Consider the following 17,537-nt stretch of genomic DNA (forward strand, 5'->3'; position numbering starts at 1 on the left):
ATGTCTTAAAAGAAAACTGAGAGGAAAAAAAATTCCCACATGTTCCAGTTCTATTAAATTTCTAGATTGTTTCAGGATAAAAATTTTGCATAAAGATGATCAGTGTTTAAAAGTAATGAACAAGACAGTATTAGTGTCCAGGGAATGAGGGTTTGCAGCTTTCCATGTAATTATCAAGATGTCATTGTCAGATAAATCAGATTTTTAAAAACTTACTTTAAAGAAATAAGGTCTTTGAAAGATATGTGAAAGTAGGTTTTATACATGATAAAGCCATATTATAAAAGTATTGTTATAAATATCATTTTAGTATTGTTTTCTTTAAAGTGATAGGGTAGGTTTAAGAGAAGCCTTTCTTTTCAGAAACACCTCATTGAAATTTAGGTTTTAGAATTTTTTTTTTTTTGAGAGATGTTTAATTTATAAACTGTATTGCAAAACCTGTATTTAGTTTTTATGAAGGACTGGTCCTGAAGCTGAAGCTCCAATACTTTGTCTCCTGATGGGAAGAGCCGAGTCATTTGAAAAGACCCTGATGCTGGGAAAGTTTGAGGGCAAGAGGAGAAGGGGACGACAGGGGATGAGATGATCGGGTCAATGTGTGACAAGTGCTGTGGAAAGGTGTGCTCTGGCCCTCCCTTCTCATACATAGTTGGGGATGGCAAGGCCTGGAGACAGCGAAGTTTAAGCCCCTGAAGTTTTTACAGCTCTCCAGCTTCGTACATAGGAACCCCTGCACTCTTAGGAGAAAGGCAACTTTGTCCTGAGTTCTTCTGGAAAGAGTGGTTGAAGGGGTGGACATAGGTGGATTATGGGCCACATCCATCCTCGGGAAGGCTGCTGTTGAAGGATGTGAGTGAACTTGTCCCTGTGCATGGAGGAGCAGCTAGCAAACTTCCAATTATTAGTGTCCCTGGGGGCATCGAGATCATACTCATATCTGTGTGATTTACAGAGAGCACAGCCTGGGTGCTTATCTCTGACTCCTCCTAGAAGTTGTTATCTGTAACCAAAAAGTATCTGTTGTTGTTCAGTTGCTCAGTCATGTCTGACTCTTCGCAACCCCATGGAATGCAGCACACCAGGCTTCCCTGTCCTTCACTATCTCCCGGACTTTGCTCAAACACACGTCCATTGAGTTGATGATGCCATGTAACCATCTTATCCTCTGTTATCCCCTTTTCCTCCTGCCCTCAATCTTTCCCAGCATCAGAGTCTTTTCCAGTAAGTTGGTGCTTTGCATTATGTGGCTGAAGTATTGGAGCTTCAGCTTCAGGATCAGTCCTTCCAATGAATATTCAGGGTTGATTTTCTTTCAGATTGACTGGTTTGATCTCCTTGTAGTCCAAGGGACTCTCAAGAGTCTTCTCTAGCACCACAGTTAAAACATCAATTCTTTGGCACTCAGCTTTCTTTATGGTCCAACTCTCACATCTGTACATGACTACTGGAAAAACCATAGCTTTGACTATATGGACCTTTGCCAGCAAAATACTATCTGTAAACTAAAATAGTTGACCAACCTAGACAGCATATTAAAAAACAGAGACATTATTTTGCCAACAAGGTCTGTCTAGTCAAGGCTATGGTTTTTCCAGTAGCCGTGTATGGATGTGAGAGTTGGATTTTAAAGAGGCTGAGTGCCAAATAATTGATGCTTTTGAACTCTGATGTTGGAGAAGACTCTTGAGAGTCCCTTGGACTGCAAGGAGATCAATCCAGTCCATCCTAAAGGAAATCAGTCTTGATATTCATTGTAAGGACTGATGTTGAAGCTGAAACTCCAGTATTTTGGCCACCTAATGCAAAGAGCTGACTCATTTGAAAAGACCCTGATGCTGGGAAAGATTGAAGGCAGGAGGAGAAGGGGACAACAGAGGATGAGATGGTTGGATGGCATCACCAACTCGATGGGCATGAGTTTGGGTAAACTCCAGAAGTTGGTGATGGACAGGGAGGCCTGGCGTGCTGCAGTCCTTGGGGTTGCAAAGAGTAGGACACAACTGAGCAACTGAACTGAACTGAACTGAATAGAAAGGGAAAGACTAGAGATCTCTTCAAGAAAATTAGAGATACCAAGGGAAATTTTCATGCAAGGATGGGCACAATAAAGGACAGAAATGATATAGATCTAACAGAAGCAGAAGATATTAAGAAGAGGTGGCAAGAATACACAGAAGAACTGTACAAAAAGATCTTCAAGACCCAGATAACTACGATGGTGTGATCACTCACCTAGAGCCAGACATCCTGGAATGTGAAGTCAACTGGACCTTAGATAGCAAGACTATGAACAAAGCTAGTGGAGGTGATGGAATTCCAGTTGAGCTATTTCAAATCCTGAAAGATGATGCTATGAAAGTGCTGCACTCAATGTGCCAGCAAACTTGGAAGACTCAGCAGTGGCCACAGGACTGGAAAAGGTCAGTTTTCATTCCAATCCCAAAGAAAGGCAATGCCAAAGAATGTTTAAACTACTGCAGAATTGCACTCATCTCACACGCTAGCAAAGTAATGCTCAAAATCCTCCAAGCCAGACTACAACAGTGTGTGAACCATGAACTTCCAGGTGTTCAAGCTGGATTTAGAAAAGGCAGAGGAACCGGAGATTAAATTGCCAACATCTGTTGGATCATCAAAAAAGCAAGAGAGTTCCAGAAAAACATCTACTTCTGCTTTATTAACTACGCCAAAGCCTTTGACTGTGTGGACTTTATTAACTACGCCAAAGCCCTTGACTGGAAAATTCTTAAAGAGATGGGAATACCAGACCATCCGACCTGCTTCCTGAGAAATCTGTATGCAGGTCAAGAAGCAAGAATTAGAACTGGACATAGAACAACAGTTTCCATATTGGGAAAGGAGTGTATTGTCAAGGCTATATACTGTCACCCTGTTTATTTCACTTCTATGCAGAGTACATCATGAGAAATACTGAGCTGGATGAAGCACAAGCTTGAATCAAGATTGCTGGGAGAAATATCAATAACCTCAGATATGCAGATGACACCACCCTTATGGCAGAAAGCAAAGAAGAACTAAAGAGCCTCTTGATGAAAGTGAAAGATGAGGCTTAAAACTCAACATTCAGAAAACTAAGATCAGGGCATCTGGTCCCATCACTTCATGGCAAATAGATAGGGAAACAATGGAAACAGTGAGAGACTTTAATTTTGGGGGCTCCAAAATCACTGCAGATGGTGACTGCAGCCATGAAATTAAAAGATGCTTGCTCCTTGGAAGAAAAGCTATGACCATCCAACCTAGACAGCATATTAAAAAGCAGAGACATTACTTTGCCAACAAAGGTCCATCTAGTCAAAGCTATGGTTTTTCCACTAGCCATGTATGGATGTAGAGTTGGACTATAAAGAAAGCTGAGTGCTGAAGAATTGATGCTTTTGAACTATGGTGTTGGAGAAGACTCTTGAGAGTCTCTTGGACTTCAAGGAGATCCAACCAGTCTATCCTAAAGCAGATTAGTCCTGAATATTTATTGGAGGGACTGATGCTGAAGCTGAAGCTCCAATACTTTGGCCACCTGATGCGAAGAACTGACTCATTTCAAAAGACCCTGATGCTGGGAAAGATTGAAGGCTGGAGGAGAAGGGGACGACAGATGATGAGATGATTGGATGGCATCACCAACTTGATGGATATGAGTTTGAGTAAGCTCTGAAATTGGTGATGGACAGAGAAGCCTGGTGTGCTGCAGTCCATGGGGTCACAAAGAGTCGGACACAACTGAGTGACTGAACTGAGCCAGTTTATTATAAAAGATATTATAAAGGAGACAGATGGACAGCCAGATACAGAGGTATGTAGGAGAAAGTCATGAAGACTCCTGAGTGTAGCAACGTCTGTTCCTTATTGGATATAGGGCTCAGCACCTTCTCGAGTGTTGTGCTCATCAACCCAGAAGTTCAAATCTTGTTATTCAAGATTTTATAGAGCTTAAAATGCAACACCTCCTCTTTCCCTTCCCGAGGTCAATGGGTGGGGCTGAAATTTCCTAATCACTTGGTCTTTCTAGTGACCAGCCTCATCCTGAGGGTATCCAGGAGTCCTGCTCTCAGTCACCTCATTATACAAACCCAGGTGTGGTCAAAAAGATTCCTTATGAATAATGAAAGCCACTCCTTACTCAGGAAATTCCAGGGGTTTAAGGAGTTTTGTGCCAGGTATTACCGACAAAGACAAAATATATTTGTTATACCACAAATATGCTAAATTCTGGGATAAATGAGACATTGTCTTTACTCTTAAGAAAGGCAAACCTCCATGGAAGAGGCAGATTTATAACTATTAAGAAGGTGACAAGGTTTTAAAGAGAAGAATATATAATGTATTATAAAATAAAAACCATGAATAAATTAGTTCTGCATAGTAGCATCAAGGAACTATACAGAGGAATCACTATTCAAACTGGACCCTGAACTGGGTAAAGTCGTTCCAGGCCTAGGGAACACCTTGCACATGTGCACTAAAGCATGCACGAGCAGGGCATGGTGAATGGACAGCAAGCCGCTGCAGAGGCTCGTATCTTCTGAGAAATTGTTCTGTTTCAGTGCTATAATGATCTCTTTTATGAGTACTGGATAAATCTCAGTGAAGTATGTGTTAGAATTCAATCAGATACTATCAGTCTGATATTTTGGCCTTCTTTCTTTTATTGTTCTTTCCTTTATGTATGCATAAAAGTTCACTGGTCACTATAATAACATTTGAAATTTTACACTCATTTTCTATGGTTTGCATGAAACACTTGTGTCAGACTCAAGTCTTTGTAAGAAAGGCTATAATGAAGGTCTTCACATCTCACCATCATGGAAAGAGTGAAAAGATACCAAATTTTAGACTCTCTTGAACTTATTAACTGAGAAACTGAGAAGAACCAGGGATTAAAAGTCACTGTCTTCTTCCTTTCAAACGCATCATCTTGTTTGTTATAAACACTTTCTTTCAAATTCTCATTAAAGATTTTTAAACAGGGGACTGGCATGATCTAGAGCATGCTTAGAAAGATGACTAACAGTAATGTGGAGATGGGTTGAAAGGTGGAGCTTGGAGGAGGGAGAATAATAGGAAGGAGGTGGTTAGAATATTCCAGTGGCTTCGTCAGTGAAGAATCCACATGCAATGCAGGAGACCTAGGTTTGATCCCTGGTTTGGGAAGATCCCTGGACAAGGAAATGGTAACCCACCCAAGTGTTCTTGCCAAGGAAATCGCATGGACAGAGGAGCGTGGCGGGCTACAGTCCATGGAGTCACAAGAGTCGGACAGATTTAGTGACTAAACCACCTCCACCAATGACAAATAAATAATGAGACTCTAGATTAGGCTGAGGGTACTGGGGCTGAAAAATAAGAAACACAGATATATTAAAAATATATAGCTGTGGATGGCAAGAATAGGAGAAGAGTGGACTGTAGTTGGAGGTTTTATCTTGGAAGACAAAGGGATGGATGTAGCATTTATGAGAAAAGAAAATAAATTTCATTCTAAATAAATTGAATTTGGACATCCAGAAGTTGCTGTGTAGTGAAGAGTTAAGAGTATAAGTCCGACTTGGGAAAGTTACCAGTACTAGAGTTCATCTGGGGAAATGGCTGAAACACATGAAGCAAGAAGCAAAGAGGATACAGGACAGAATCTTGGAGAAGATCAGTATACAGAGTTTGGACAGAGAAAACGAAGTTAAAAGAGGTCACAAGAGAGACAGAAAGAGCATAAGCATTTCTGGTATGTTAAGAAAGGAGAATATCTTAAGGAATTGCTTATCAGTGACAAATATTTCAGGGTTTAAGGAAAAGGATGACAAGACCATACATTGACACATAAGAGGATTTGGGTGAGAAAACAGAAAGAGTGAAGATGGCATCTATTTGAGAGAAAAGAGGTTTAGGAAAGTGTTTTTTAGCATATTAGCAGGAGAAAGAGAGAAAGACAAGGTAATTACTCTTATAGCAAAGTTAGAGTTGTTTGGGAAGGATTAAATCTCTTGAACTTAGTGCTAAGTATTTTATTTTGATATTTAGAAGTATTCTTAACTAATAGAAAATATTAGATGTAAAAATTTTTCTACAAAAGAACAGAAAAACAAACAAACAAGGCTGTTATTTGTTCTAAAAAACAGTGCCTTCCAAAAGTGTCTAAGCTGGAGACTGGGAATTTTTATTTATTTGAATGATTTGGACAACATGAACACAGAATTGGAGTAATTATAATCCTTAGTGCATAGCACATTTCTTAAGCTATTTTTAACAATATCATAAGTACATGTGATCTCAACTTCCTAACCAAAAACTAAAAAAATAACCTGCCCTTACCTCCCACTATATTATCCTGCCTCTACGGACTCAAGGTAAGCATCATCCTGAATTCTGTATTTATTATTACTTGCCTTTCTTTTTATATAGTTTAATTGAATATTTCAGTTCAGTTCAGTCGCTCAGTCATGTCCAACTCTTTGTGACCCCATGGACTGCAGCACGCCAGGCCTCCCTGTCCATCAACAACTCCCAAAGCTTACTCAAACTCATGTCCATTGAGTCGATGATGCCATCCAACCATCTCATTCTCTGCCATCTCCTTCTCCTCCTGCCTTCAATCTTTCCCAGCATCAGGGTCTTTTCCAGTGAGTCAGTTCTTCGCATCAGGTGGCCAAAGTATTGGAGTTTCAGCTTCAGCATCAGTCCTTCCAATGAATATTCAGCACTGATTTCCTTTAGGATGGACTGGATTGATCTCCTTGCAATCCAAGGGACTCTCAAGAGTCTTCTCCAACACCACAGTTCAAAAGCATCAATTCTTCAGCACTCAGCTTTCTTTATAGTCCAACTCTCACATCCATACATGACTAGTGGAAAAACCATACCTTTGACTAGATGGACCTTTGTTGGCAAAGTAATGTCTCTGCTTTTCAATATGCTCTCTAGGTTGGTCATAACTTTTCTTCTAATGAGTAAGTGTCTTTTAATTTCATGGCTGCAATCACCATCTGCAGTGATTGTGGAGCCCAAGAAAATAAAATCTGACAGTTTTCATTGTTTCCGCATCTATTTGCCATGAAGTTGTGGGACCAGATGCCATGATCTTAGTTTTCTGAATGTTGAGCTGTAAGCCAACTTTCTCACTTTCCTCCTTCACTTTCATCAACAGGCTCTTTAGTTCTTCTTCGCTTTCTGCCATAGGGTGGCGTCATCTGCATGTCTGAGGTTATTGATATTTCTCCCAGCAATCTTGATTCCAGCTTGTGCTTCATCCAGCCCAGTATTTCTCATGATGTACTCTGCATACAAGTTAAATAAGCAGGGTGACAATATACAGCCTTGACGTACTCTTTTCCCGATTTGGAAACAGTCTGTTGTTCCATGTCCAGTTCTTTTTTTTTTTTTTTTTTAACCACCTAGGGGTGGAGTTGTCTGAGGGGCCCAGCTCGGCGGACACTTGCAGGAGGAGCACTTCAGTCAGATGCTCCATGTCCAGTTCTAAGTGTTGCTTCCTGACCTGCATACAGATTTCTCAGGAGGCAGGTCAGGTGGTCTGGTATTCCCATCTCTTTCAGAATTTTCCACAGTTTATTGTGATCCACACAGTCAAAGGCTCTGGCATAGTCAATAAAGCAGAAGTAGATGTTTTTCTGGAACTCTCTTGCTTTTTTAATGATCCAGCAGATGTTGGCAATTTGATCTCTGGTTCCTCTGCCTTTTCTAAAACCAGCTTGAACATCTGGAAGTTCACGGTTCACATACTGTTGAAGCCTGGCTTGGAGAATTTTGAGCATTACTTCACTAGCGTGGGAGATGAGTGCAATTGTGCGGTAGTTTGAGCATTCTTTGGCATTGCCTTTCTTTGCGACTGAGATAGAATTGAATATTTATGCATTCTAAAGAAAGTTTAGTTATTTTTAACTTTATAAGAAGGGCACCCTGCTGCCTTTAGTCTTTGGAGACTTTGTTTTTCTCAGTATGCTGTCACTGGCATATATCCACATGGCTGCAGCCTGTGCATTTGCTGTGTTGGATGTGTAATGTTCCACTGTGTGAACATCTCACAGTTTACCTGTCATTTTCTTGTCAAAGAACATGTGGGCTGCTCTGGGTGTTTGCTGCTCTGAGCAGTGCTGCTAGAACATCTCCTGTTGCAAGTGGGTGAGGGTTTCTTTTAGCTATAAAGTCAGGAGTACAGTTGTTGGGTCATAGGTTTGTAAATGATCAGCTTAGGAGGAAAACTATTTTTCAAATAGATACATGATTTACAATTCCACCAGCAATGCCTAAGGAACCCTATGCCTCCACATCTTCTCCAACACTTGATCAGATTTTTTAATTTTTGCTATTCTTTTGGCAGTAAAATATTATCTCTTGTGGTCTTGATTTGTATTTCTCTGACCACCTGGTAATTCAAATATCTCTTCATTTGTTTTTTTGGCAATATGTGTTTTTTCTTCTGTGAATTGCTTATTCATATCTTTAGAATATTTTTCTTTTAGGTTATTTGTATCCTTCATGACTGATGAGTATAAGAACTTTATCCATTCTTCATATAATAAACCTTGTCAGTTGGATGTATACTAAATGAACTCACAAGGTTTATAACCTTTTCATGTTATTTAAGGTTTCTTTGGATGAACAACAATTTCAATATAGCCAAACATATCAATTATCCTCTTTTATAATTAATTTTTTGGGTCTTGTTAGAAAAAATCTTTTATTACACTAAAGTCTAAGAAATATATACCTATATTTTCTGTAAGATCTGAGTTTTTGTAATTATTATTTTAAATGTTTCTTCCAAGATCTTTTACTAGATTTATTTTTTACAGTAAACCTTTTATTTTCCTTAAATAATGGTGTTCTTTCAATTACAGGAAATTTCTGCTACTTTAAAAAAAATTTGTTTTAATCATCTTGGAGATTAAAAGTAACTCGGTTAAAAGCAATCCCCACCCCCATCTGCCACCACCACCTCACATTTCTAGAGTTCAGCCATTGCAATTTTCTGATCTAATAATGGCATCAGGGTGTTGTGACAATAGCTAGGAATCAAGTTTTTAAATTTTTGAATTCTTCAGCTGTAGCTTTGTTGTTTGGATAAGTGAAGTAGGAAATAATTTAGTAAAAAAATGAAACCTAGCTTTATACTATGTAGCCATATGTACATATATGTATATGTGTGTTCCTTTTTATGTATGATTTCCAGGGAGCAACACTAAAAATATTTCAGTCTGTAAAAATGAATTTGTGGTACTGGATAAATATCAATCACTTGTACTTTATTTAAAAGAAAAATTTGATTATGCCAGGAGTCATTTTTCTAGTTAATTCTAAGACAGTGAGAAAAAGACTGGTGGCAGGCATATTTTGGTATAATGTAAGGAGAATAAAACAATTGCAAAATATTTGGAAAATTAGCTAAATTTCAAGCCTCCATATACTAAAATTTGATATTCTGTCACCTTTCAAATTCAGTGAATGAGCAGAGTTAGAGAGAAGTCCAAATTAAGGTGATCATTTTCCCATCAGTTAATTGAACAGTGTTTACTGCGTGGCCCTACGTTTTACAGTCTTTCCCATTTAGCTTTCTATTCAGATTCTTTGCAATACAAATTCCATGTTTTACAAGTTTCCTAGAAACAGCAAGTTTTCTTTTTTACTTTTGAAAACAAATTTATTTAATAAAGTAGCCAAAATATAATCCTGAACTGCAACCAGATGTTTCAATGTTTGCATAAAGAAATGTCCTTTCATTTTTTACCATTTCACATGTGGCCAGGTGCACATGTTTATGTAATGTGATTATCTGTAATAGATTATAACATAGGAGAAACATTAAATAAACCTACAGATATATTTGGCCAGGTGGCTCACTCATTAGATCTGTATTTTATAGTGTTCTGTTTTTTGGTTGTTGAGAATATGTTCAAATAGAAATGGACAGAGGTTTATCTCTAGAAACAGGTTTGATTTCCTTAAAAGGCAGTTGTTGCTTTTCTCCTTCGCTTCTCTGGAGAACTGGCTACAAAGTGGGAATAGTTATGCTATGACTCATTTACAAGGCTGTGCACAGCATATAGAGTTCAGATAAAATTATAATGAAACAGAATGTAATTAGACTCTGTGGAACAAGAGAGTAATTTTTAAAAGGAAATTTTATGGATTGCATTTTCCTAAATCTACTTTGTTGATAAAATAAGCTGTTCCTTGTTTTTTTAAAAAACACTTAATTCAAACACTGGGATAAGATTTTCACTTGCCTTTTTAACTCACTGTATCTAGTTTTGTATTTGCCAAAAGATATGACATGTATTGTTATGTTAGGTGATTACTGGGTAAATTAGAAATTATTTAATTCTTGTTCAGGTGTCTCAATGACTACTTTAGATTCTTAAGTTTAGCGAATTGCATATAAAAAATATAATTGCACCAACCATATAGCCTAGCTTAAAATTTAGGCTATCATAAAATTAAATATACATTTTTAAGATTTCTATAGCAGTATCAAACTGAAATGCTCTCTGCTTTGCCGGTTTTAGCAAGATGTTCCCAGTGTGGATATGTTGTTTGAAAATGCAGATACAGCTCTACTCATGTGGACACAATGAGATCTTTAAAAATACTTATTGAATACTTATTCAAAAAGACTTGGTTAGTGAATGCTCACGCTGAGTGAGGGAGAGCAAATATAAGGGACAGCCATGACAGAAAGTGCTAATAGAGCACGGCACTTATTCTTCAGAGTCTGGATGGGGCCTCCCTGCCTTTAGGTCTGTGCTCTATCAGTTCAGTTCAGTTCAGTTACTCAGTCGTGTCTGACTCTTTGCGACCCCATGAATCGCAACATGCCAGGCCTCCCTGTCCATCACCAACTCCCGGAGTTCACTCAGACTCACGTCCATTGAGTCAGTGATGCCATCCAGCCATCTCATCCTCTGTCATCCCTTTCTCCTCCTGCCCCCAATCCCTCCCAGCATCAGAGCCTTTTTCAATGAGTCAACTCTTCGCATGAAGTTGCCAAAGTACTGGAGTTTCAGCTTTAGCATCATTCCTTCCAAAGAAATCCCAGGGCTGATCTCCTTCAGAATGGACTGGTTGGATCTCCTTGCAGTCCAAGGGACTCTCAAGAGTCTTCTCCAACACCACAGTTCAAAAGCATCAATTCTTCGGTGCTCAGCGTTCTTCACAGTCCAACTCTCACATCCATACATGATCACTGGAAAAACCATAGCCTTGACTAGACGGACCTTTGTTGGCAAAGTAATGTCTCTGCTTTTCAATATGCTATCTAGGTGCTCTATCAGACATCTGCAGTTAGAGTTGGACTTTGACCTCAGTCTCTGCAATCACCATACTAAGTCAGTCCCCAGCCCCATATTTTGGCTACAAAATGACAAAGTAATTAAAGGAAAGAGAAAAATGTATTCATCTGAATACAGTTTTTAAAAACTGCTTTGGTGTCAATAAACATCAGTTAAGGGAGCGCCAGGAATCAAACTAGGCTCCTGGGACGCAAATATGAGTATTAAAAAGTTCTCTTCAAAAAGCTTGCATTATTATAGAAAGAGTCAAATATGTGATACAATTAGCATGATACGATGTTCTAAGTGTTTTTGTAGACGATGGTGTAGACAATAATGGAGACACAAAGGGGGATATACAGGGGTGATCAGAATGTTTTCTGGAAGATGAAATACATAAACTGAAGCACGAATACAGGAAGGCTTCTGCCTGGATGGAGCAGGGGCAAACAGGACGTGGTCTAAGAAGGAACAGCCTTAAGGCATAAACCAGCGTGGCCTGTAAGATCCTCTGAGTGCAGGAGTCTGCTGCAACCAGGGCCTCAGGGTGTACATGAGTGGGGCACCTGAGGGTGGAGCTACAGATGAGATACATCGTTGTGGAGTTAGGCAGGAGCCACGTCATGGAGGGACTTGTGACCTCGAAGTAGCTAGAATTTTCAAAAGGCAATGGGAATCCGTTAAAACCATTTTACACCTTTAAGGAATAATATGATCAAGCCCTGGAGATAGGATTGGTTGGGTGAGGGACCACAAGGCTGGGAGAGGACAGAGGATGAGAAGTAGAAAAGAGGAGATGAAGCCCATTGATCAGAATAATTAGATTCTGTAGGATTAGGTGGGTATACAGTTAGTATAGGAGAAAGAAGAATCTGAGCTGACCTGGGTAACTGAGCAAATTTTAGGGTCATTCTTGGAGATAGTGACTATAGAAGAAGGAAGAGGTGTACAAGAAGGATAACAGGCTTACTTTTGTGCATTTGAAGTGGGAGGTTGTTGGAGGAAATCCACAGTGTCTCGTTGGCAATTATGGGTAAGGCTCCAGAGCTCAGGAGAGAGGGAAAGATTTGGAATTCATCTGTGTGCAGCTGGTGGTTGAAGTCATTGGAGTGGGTGAGATCACCCACATCAAGAAAAACAACTGTTATCTAAGTGATCCAGCTTCACACAGAGTAGATACAACAGTTCTTGGCACGTACAGCGGGCACACGACCAGGTACTTGTTCTGTCCTGGACGGTGCACGGGCTCTAAGAATAAAATAACCCAGCATGGAACAGAGGAAAGGCAGTTGTTTGCTGTGCTCTTTCTCTCTCCACTGTAAGGTAATTTAACCATCAAGAACACTCTTTGTAGCTTTAGTGCCATCTAATAAGAAATATGCGTTTCATACTCCAACTTCATTAAAATTGTATACTGGCACAGTTTTGCTGAGGATGAAATAAATCTGAAGTCAAGTGAGTATGTTCGAAATACACATATGAAACCATTTGCTTTTTTTTTTTGAACACCAATCTAATCGTGGGATAACCAGGATGTAGGTGTGCACACTGCCCAAATCAAGAATAATCTCCCCACCTACAGCATAGAACTCTGCACATGGAACTCTGCTCAGTGTTATGTGTCAGCCTGGATAAAAGCGGAGTCTGGGGGAGAATGAATGCATGCATATGTATGGCTGAGTTCCTTTGCTGTCCACCCGAAACTATTCCAACACTGTTAATCAGTATGCGTGCGCGCTACGTTGCCTCAGTCGTGTCCGACTCTTTGCAACTCCGTGGACTGTGGCCTGCCAGGCTCCTCTGCCCGTGGGGATTCTCCAGGCAAGAATTCTGCATCTCTTGTGTCTCCTGTGTTGGCAGACAGATTCTTTGCCACTAGCACCGACTGGGAACCGTTTAATCAGCTCTGCTGTCTGTGCGGTGCTTAGTCGCTTCACTCGTGTCCGACTCTTTGCGACCCTCTGGACTGCAGCTCACCAGCTCCTCCATCCATGGGGTTCCCTAGGCAAGAATACTGGAGTGGGTTGCCCTGCCATCCTCCCGGTTATCAGCTATACCCTAATACAAAATAAAACGTTTTTTTTTTTTAAAGGGAAGAAGCTCCTCTAGCCAAGGAAGATGGTTATTAAAGTCCACCGGAGTTCTTTACCTAGCCTCTAAGCGTTGGGATGCTGTAGGGTTTCACTGCCTTCTCATTCTGTGATTGCATCCTTTGAGAGTCTCCTGCCTTTACTGTGATAATGCTGTCCACGTCTCTGTCCCTCGCACCTTTCAGATGTGTCCTCCACACAATTGCCAGCTGTGGTGATGTTGGCAAAACACATATTGGCCCTTGCTACCTTCCTGATTAAGACCCTTCACTGTTTCCTGGTTCCTTTCAGACTAAAGCAAATACTGTTTAATTTGGGGGAAATGGATCCTTTATCAATGATGCTCTAATTCTTTAGCCTTATCTTTTTTCCTTCTTACTATTTGAGCTTTAAACTCTAGTAACACCAATTGCTTATGGTTACTCTTCACATATATGCATATATGCATGTATGTATACTTTTTGGGGTCACCTGTTTTCACTCCTGCTTCTCCCTCTGTATGCAACTCTCTCCCTCCTCAGAAGGTGAGGTGTCTTGGCCCTGAATGAGTTACCTCTCTATTTTCATAATACTCTGTGCATATCATTGTTACTTAACACATTGTTTCATAATTACCTGTTTATATGGCTGTTTCCTTCACTACCCTGGGAGCACCTTGCAGGTAGCGACTGTGTTGAATTCATCTTTGCATCATTAGTGACTAGCATATGCTCGTAGAATGGTTAAACAAATAAGGGAGGAGTGAAGATCAAGGGAAAACTCACATGAAAAATGTGTTTTTGTACTTCAGCTTAATTGTTTTAGCCACTTAGTAATTCCGGTTAACCACATACAAATTTGTTACTGCTAAATTCTTTTTGTTACCAGTTCTGGTCAGATACTACGTGAAGTGGACATACCTTTACAGGATGTGCAGAGCTGTTTCCTTCCCGCAAGAACTCCTTCAGTTTTGGAGAAAAAAGTAGACTGGCTGTCTGCCCCAAGACGCACAGATAGCTGATCCCTTCTGCAAGTAAAAACATGCTATATTGGTGGTACTTCTTACTTTATCCTCCTGAAAAATTTCCTGAGGAAACACCAACTGTTTACTTTCTAGTCTGATAGGATGGTCAAATAAGTTTTGCTTTTAACTCTTTTCTACCTACATGTTTATGGGACCTATATATGTTCTACCCACATTAGGTAGATTAGGATGTACATGTTTATACAAAGAGACATATATCATATTTGTTTATAAAACCAAAAAGGGTTAACAGTCTTTTTCAGTACATTCAGTTCAGTTCAGTTCAGTTCAGTCGCTCAGTTGTGTCCGACTGTCTGCGACCCCATGAATCACAGCACGCCAGGCCTCGCTGTCCATCACCATCTCCTGGAGTTCACTCAAACTCACATCCATCAAGTCAGTGATGCCATCCAGCCATCTCATCCTCTGTTGTCCCCTTCTCCTCCTGCCCCCAATCCCTCCCAGCATCAGTCTTTTCCAATGAGTCAACTCTTCGCATGAGGTGGCCAAAGTACTGGACTTTCAGCTTTAGCATCATTCCTTCCAAAGAAATCCCAGGGTTGATCTCCTTTAGAATGGACTGGTTGGATCTCCTTGCAGTCCAAGGGACTCTCAGGAGTCTTCTCCAACACCACAGTTCAAAAGCATCAATTCTTCAGCGCTCAGCTTTCTTCACAGTCCAACTCTCACATCCATACATGACCACTGGAAAAACCATAGCCTTGACTAGACGGACCTTTGTTGGCAAAGTAATGTTTCTGCTTTTCAATATGCAGTCTAGGTTAGTCATAACTTTTCTTCCGAGGAGTAAACGTCTTTTAATTTCATGGCTGCAGTCACCATCTGCAGTGATTTTGGAGCCCCCCAAAATAAAGTCTGTCACTGTTTCCACTGTTTCCCCAGCTATTTCCCATGAAGTGATGGGACTGGGTGCCATGATCTTCGTTTTCTGAATGTTGAGCTTTAAGCCAACTTTTTCACTCTCCACTTTCACTTTCATCAAGAGGCTTTTTAGTTCCTCTTCACTTTCTGCCATAAGGGGGGTATCATCTGCATATCTGAGGTTATTGATATTTCTCCCGGCAATCTTGATTCCAGTTTGTGCTTCTTCCAGCCCAGCATTTCTCATGATGTACTCTGCATAGAAGTTAAATAAGCAGGGTGACAATATACAGCCTTGACGTACTCCTTTTCCTATTTGGAACCAGTCTGTTGTTCCATGTCCAGTTCTAACTGTTGCTTCCTGACCTGCATATAGGTTTCTCAAGAGGCAGGTCAGGTGGTCTGGTATTCCCATCTCTTTCAGAATTTTCCAGTTTATTGTGATCCATACAGTCAAAGGCTTTGGCATAGTCAATAAAGCAGAAATAGATGTTTTTCTGGAACTCTCTTGCTTTTTCGATGATCCAGTGGATGTTGGCAATTTGATCCAGTACATTAACTCCTGGCATTTTCTGATTTCTGTTAGTTGTGAATTTAATTGCTGCTGTTATAACAGGATGGAGAGACATAGTATTGTCTTACATTTTAAACTCATGTCCTACAAGCATCACTTTATGTTAGGGACTTCAGACAGCTAAGAAGCTCAGGCTGTTAGGAAGAAATAAGATGGTTTTACTGGAAGTATCATCTACATACTTTCACTAGGTACTTTTGGACTGGCTGGCTTTATCTATGCATGCATTTTTTTATTATAGATATGTGCTACAGTACAAAGTAAGTCCTGTAAATAAAACAATACATCTCATGGATATATAATAAAGGAACTGCAATATTCAAGTTCCTTGCATATATTTGGGGGGAAAAAATCTCTGCCATACACACAACTTGGTGGCAACTTCAGATAGTTGGTGTTTTAGTCAAATTTCACACATAGTATTTAGTCCAAGAGCCCAAATATTGACCTTGAAGTTTGCTTCCTAGATCTAAATACAAAAAAAAGGTGGTTAACTGACCTGTGCCATCCCTCCTCGAATATAGATGCATACAGATGCTGGCTGCTGAGTATAGCTCAGGACATACCTAGAGCCTGCAGACCCATCAGGGGGACACGCTCTCACATCAGTATACGCTTTGTGCTCCTCTATAACGAGGCTCCTTTCCTTAACTTCCTGAACCTCTGCTTATGAAAAGTTCCTAGCACGAGGAAAGGACAGATATCTCGATAGACTATACAAAATACACACAGAACAGACCATGAAACAAAAGTCACTGGAGTTCACGTGACCAGTTTTTCAAGAAAGTTTAAAGGGGACTGTTATTCTAAGTTTCAGTTAGTGCTGATCTCAGCTGCAATAATTTGCACTTCTATGTAATCTGTGTTTCAGTACACATGTGGTTGACAGGAGCTGCCTAGATACATCAGGGTTTACATATCTGTCAGTAAATCAAAGCTTTAAATGTGAAGGGCAGTACCCAGGGGCTTGTATGGGTGTGTAGCATCCTACAGTGGATTAAGGACCAACAGACCAATGCAGAATTACAGACATACCAAAAACAATCCCTCTGTCACGGGTATGCCCTAACTCTAGGATGGTAGAGGTCTGCAGGAAATCGTTGCCCATTTTTTATTTGCAGAGTATGGGGATCTAGAATCAGCAGAAGAAAGTCTCATGGCATGATTGCAGTGAGGAGTATAGAACTTTTTAATTTGGCATTGCCTTTTAGGTGTTATTATGCAGAATGGAACGAAGCCGCAAGCATTCTGAGTTAATTCATTATTAATAACCACATGGCTCTTGATACGGTAGAAGTACTTCCCCAGATGTGCGCCTAATGTATCGGCAACACAGAAGCCAACAGGGGATTCAGAGAAAAAGGCCAAGACCTTGCTCAGTGCTGGATGAGTTGTGCCTGCGGGCATTTCTTCTCCTGCCCCCGTGCATTCCTGCCCGCCTTCTTAGGCACTTGGCCGGGCCATCGTGCTGGTCCTGGTGTGTATGACAGAGCATTTCTGTATGGGCATGGTGGAAGGCTGAGGGGTCTCCAAACAGATGCAGAGAGATTTCCTCTTATATCATGTCTTCTCTGGCCAGGTAAGTAAAGCTCAGTGATTAGGGAGTGACAGTCTTTCCCACTGGCATCTGCACTGTTCTAAGGGAGGTTTTCCTCTAGGCCCCTCTGCAGGCAGTGAGGCAGCTTCTC

The 17,537-nt window shown here is 40.4% G+C and overlaps 2 protein-coding genes across 23 annotated transcripts in view; one reads left to right on the forward strand and one right to left on the reverse strand.

Annotated features, from left to right (window-relative positions):
* Positions 1–17,537, forward strand: part of SYNPO2 (synaptopodin 2) — a 204,459-nt gene that overhangs the window by 17,586 nt on the left and 169,336 nt on the right. The window lies entirely within an intron of this gene.
* The window catches only part of LOC147371216 (uncharacterized), a 360,632-nt gene that overhangs the window by 17,027 nt on the left and 326,068 nt on the right, over positions 1–17,537 (reverse strand). For 15 of the 21 annotated variants that reach the window (XR_015165984.1, XR_015165982.1, XR_015165980.1 and 12 more), the window contains one exon: positions 14,290–14,396. The exons of 2 other annotated variants lie outside the window; for them this stretch is intronic. Coding sequence is in view for 11 of the 19 variants with exons in the window: in XM_086407300.1 (XP_086263426.1) it covers positions 14,290–14,396 (107 nt within the window). In the remaining 8 variants the exon portion in view is untranslated. Of the gene's footprint in view, positions 1–10,281; positions 13,302–14,289; positions 14,397–17,537 lie in introns of those variants that run through there. 4 more of the 21 variants (XR_015165989.1, XR_015165985.1, XR_015165983.1 and 1 more) reach the window with 1 other exon arrangement.

This window comes from Bos grunniens, chromosome 6 (genome assembly GCF_055505025.1).
Source record: "Bos grunniens cultivar Pamir isolate PY7600 chromosome 6, Bosgru_T2T1.0, whole genome shotgun sequence".
Classification (NCBI taxonomy): Eukaryota; Metazoa; Chordata; class Mammalia; order Artiodactyla; family Bovidae; genus Bos; species Bos grunniens.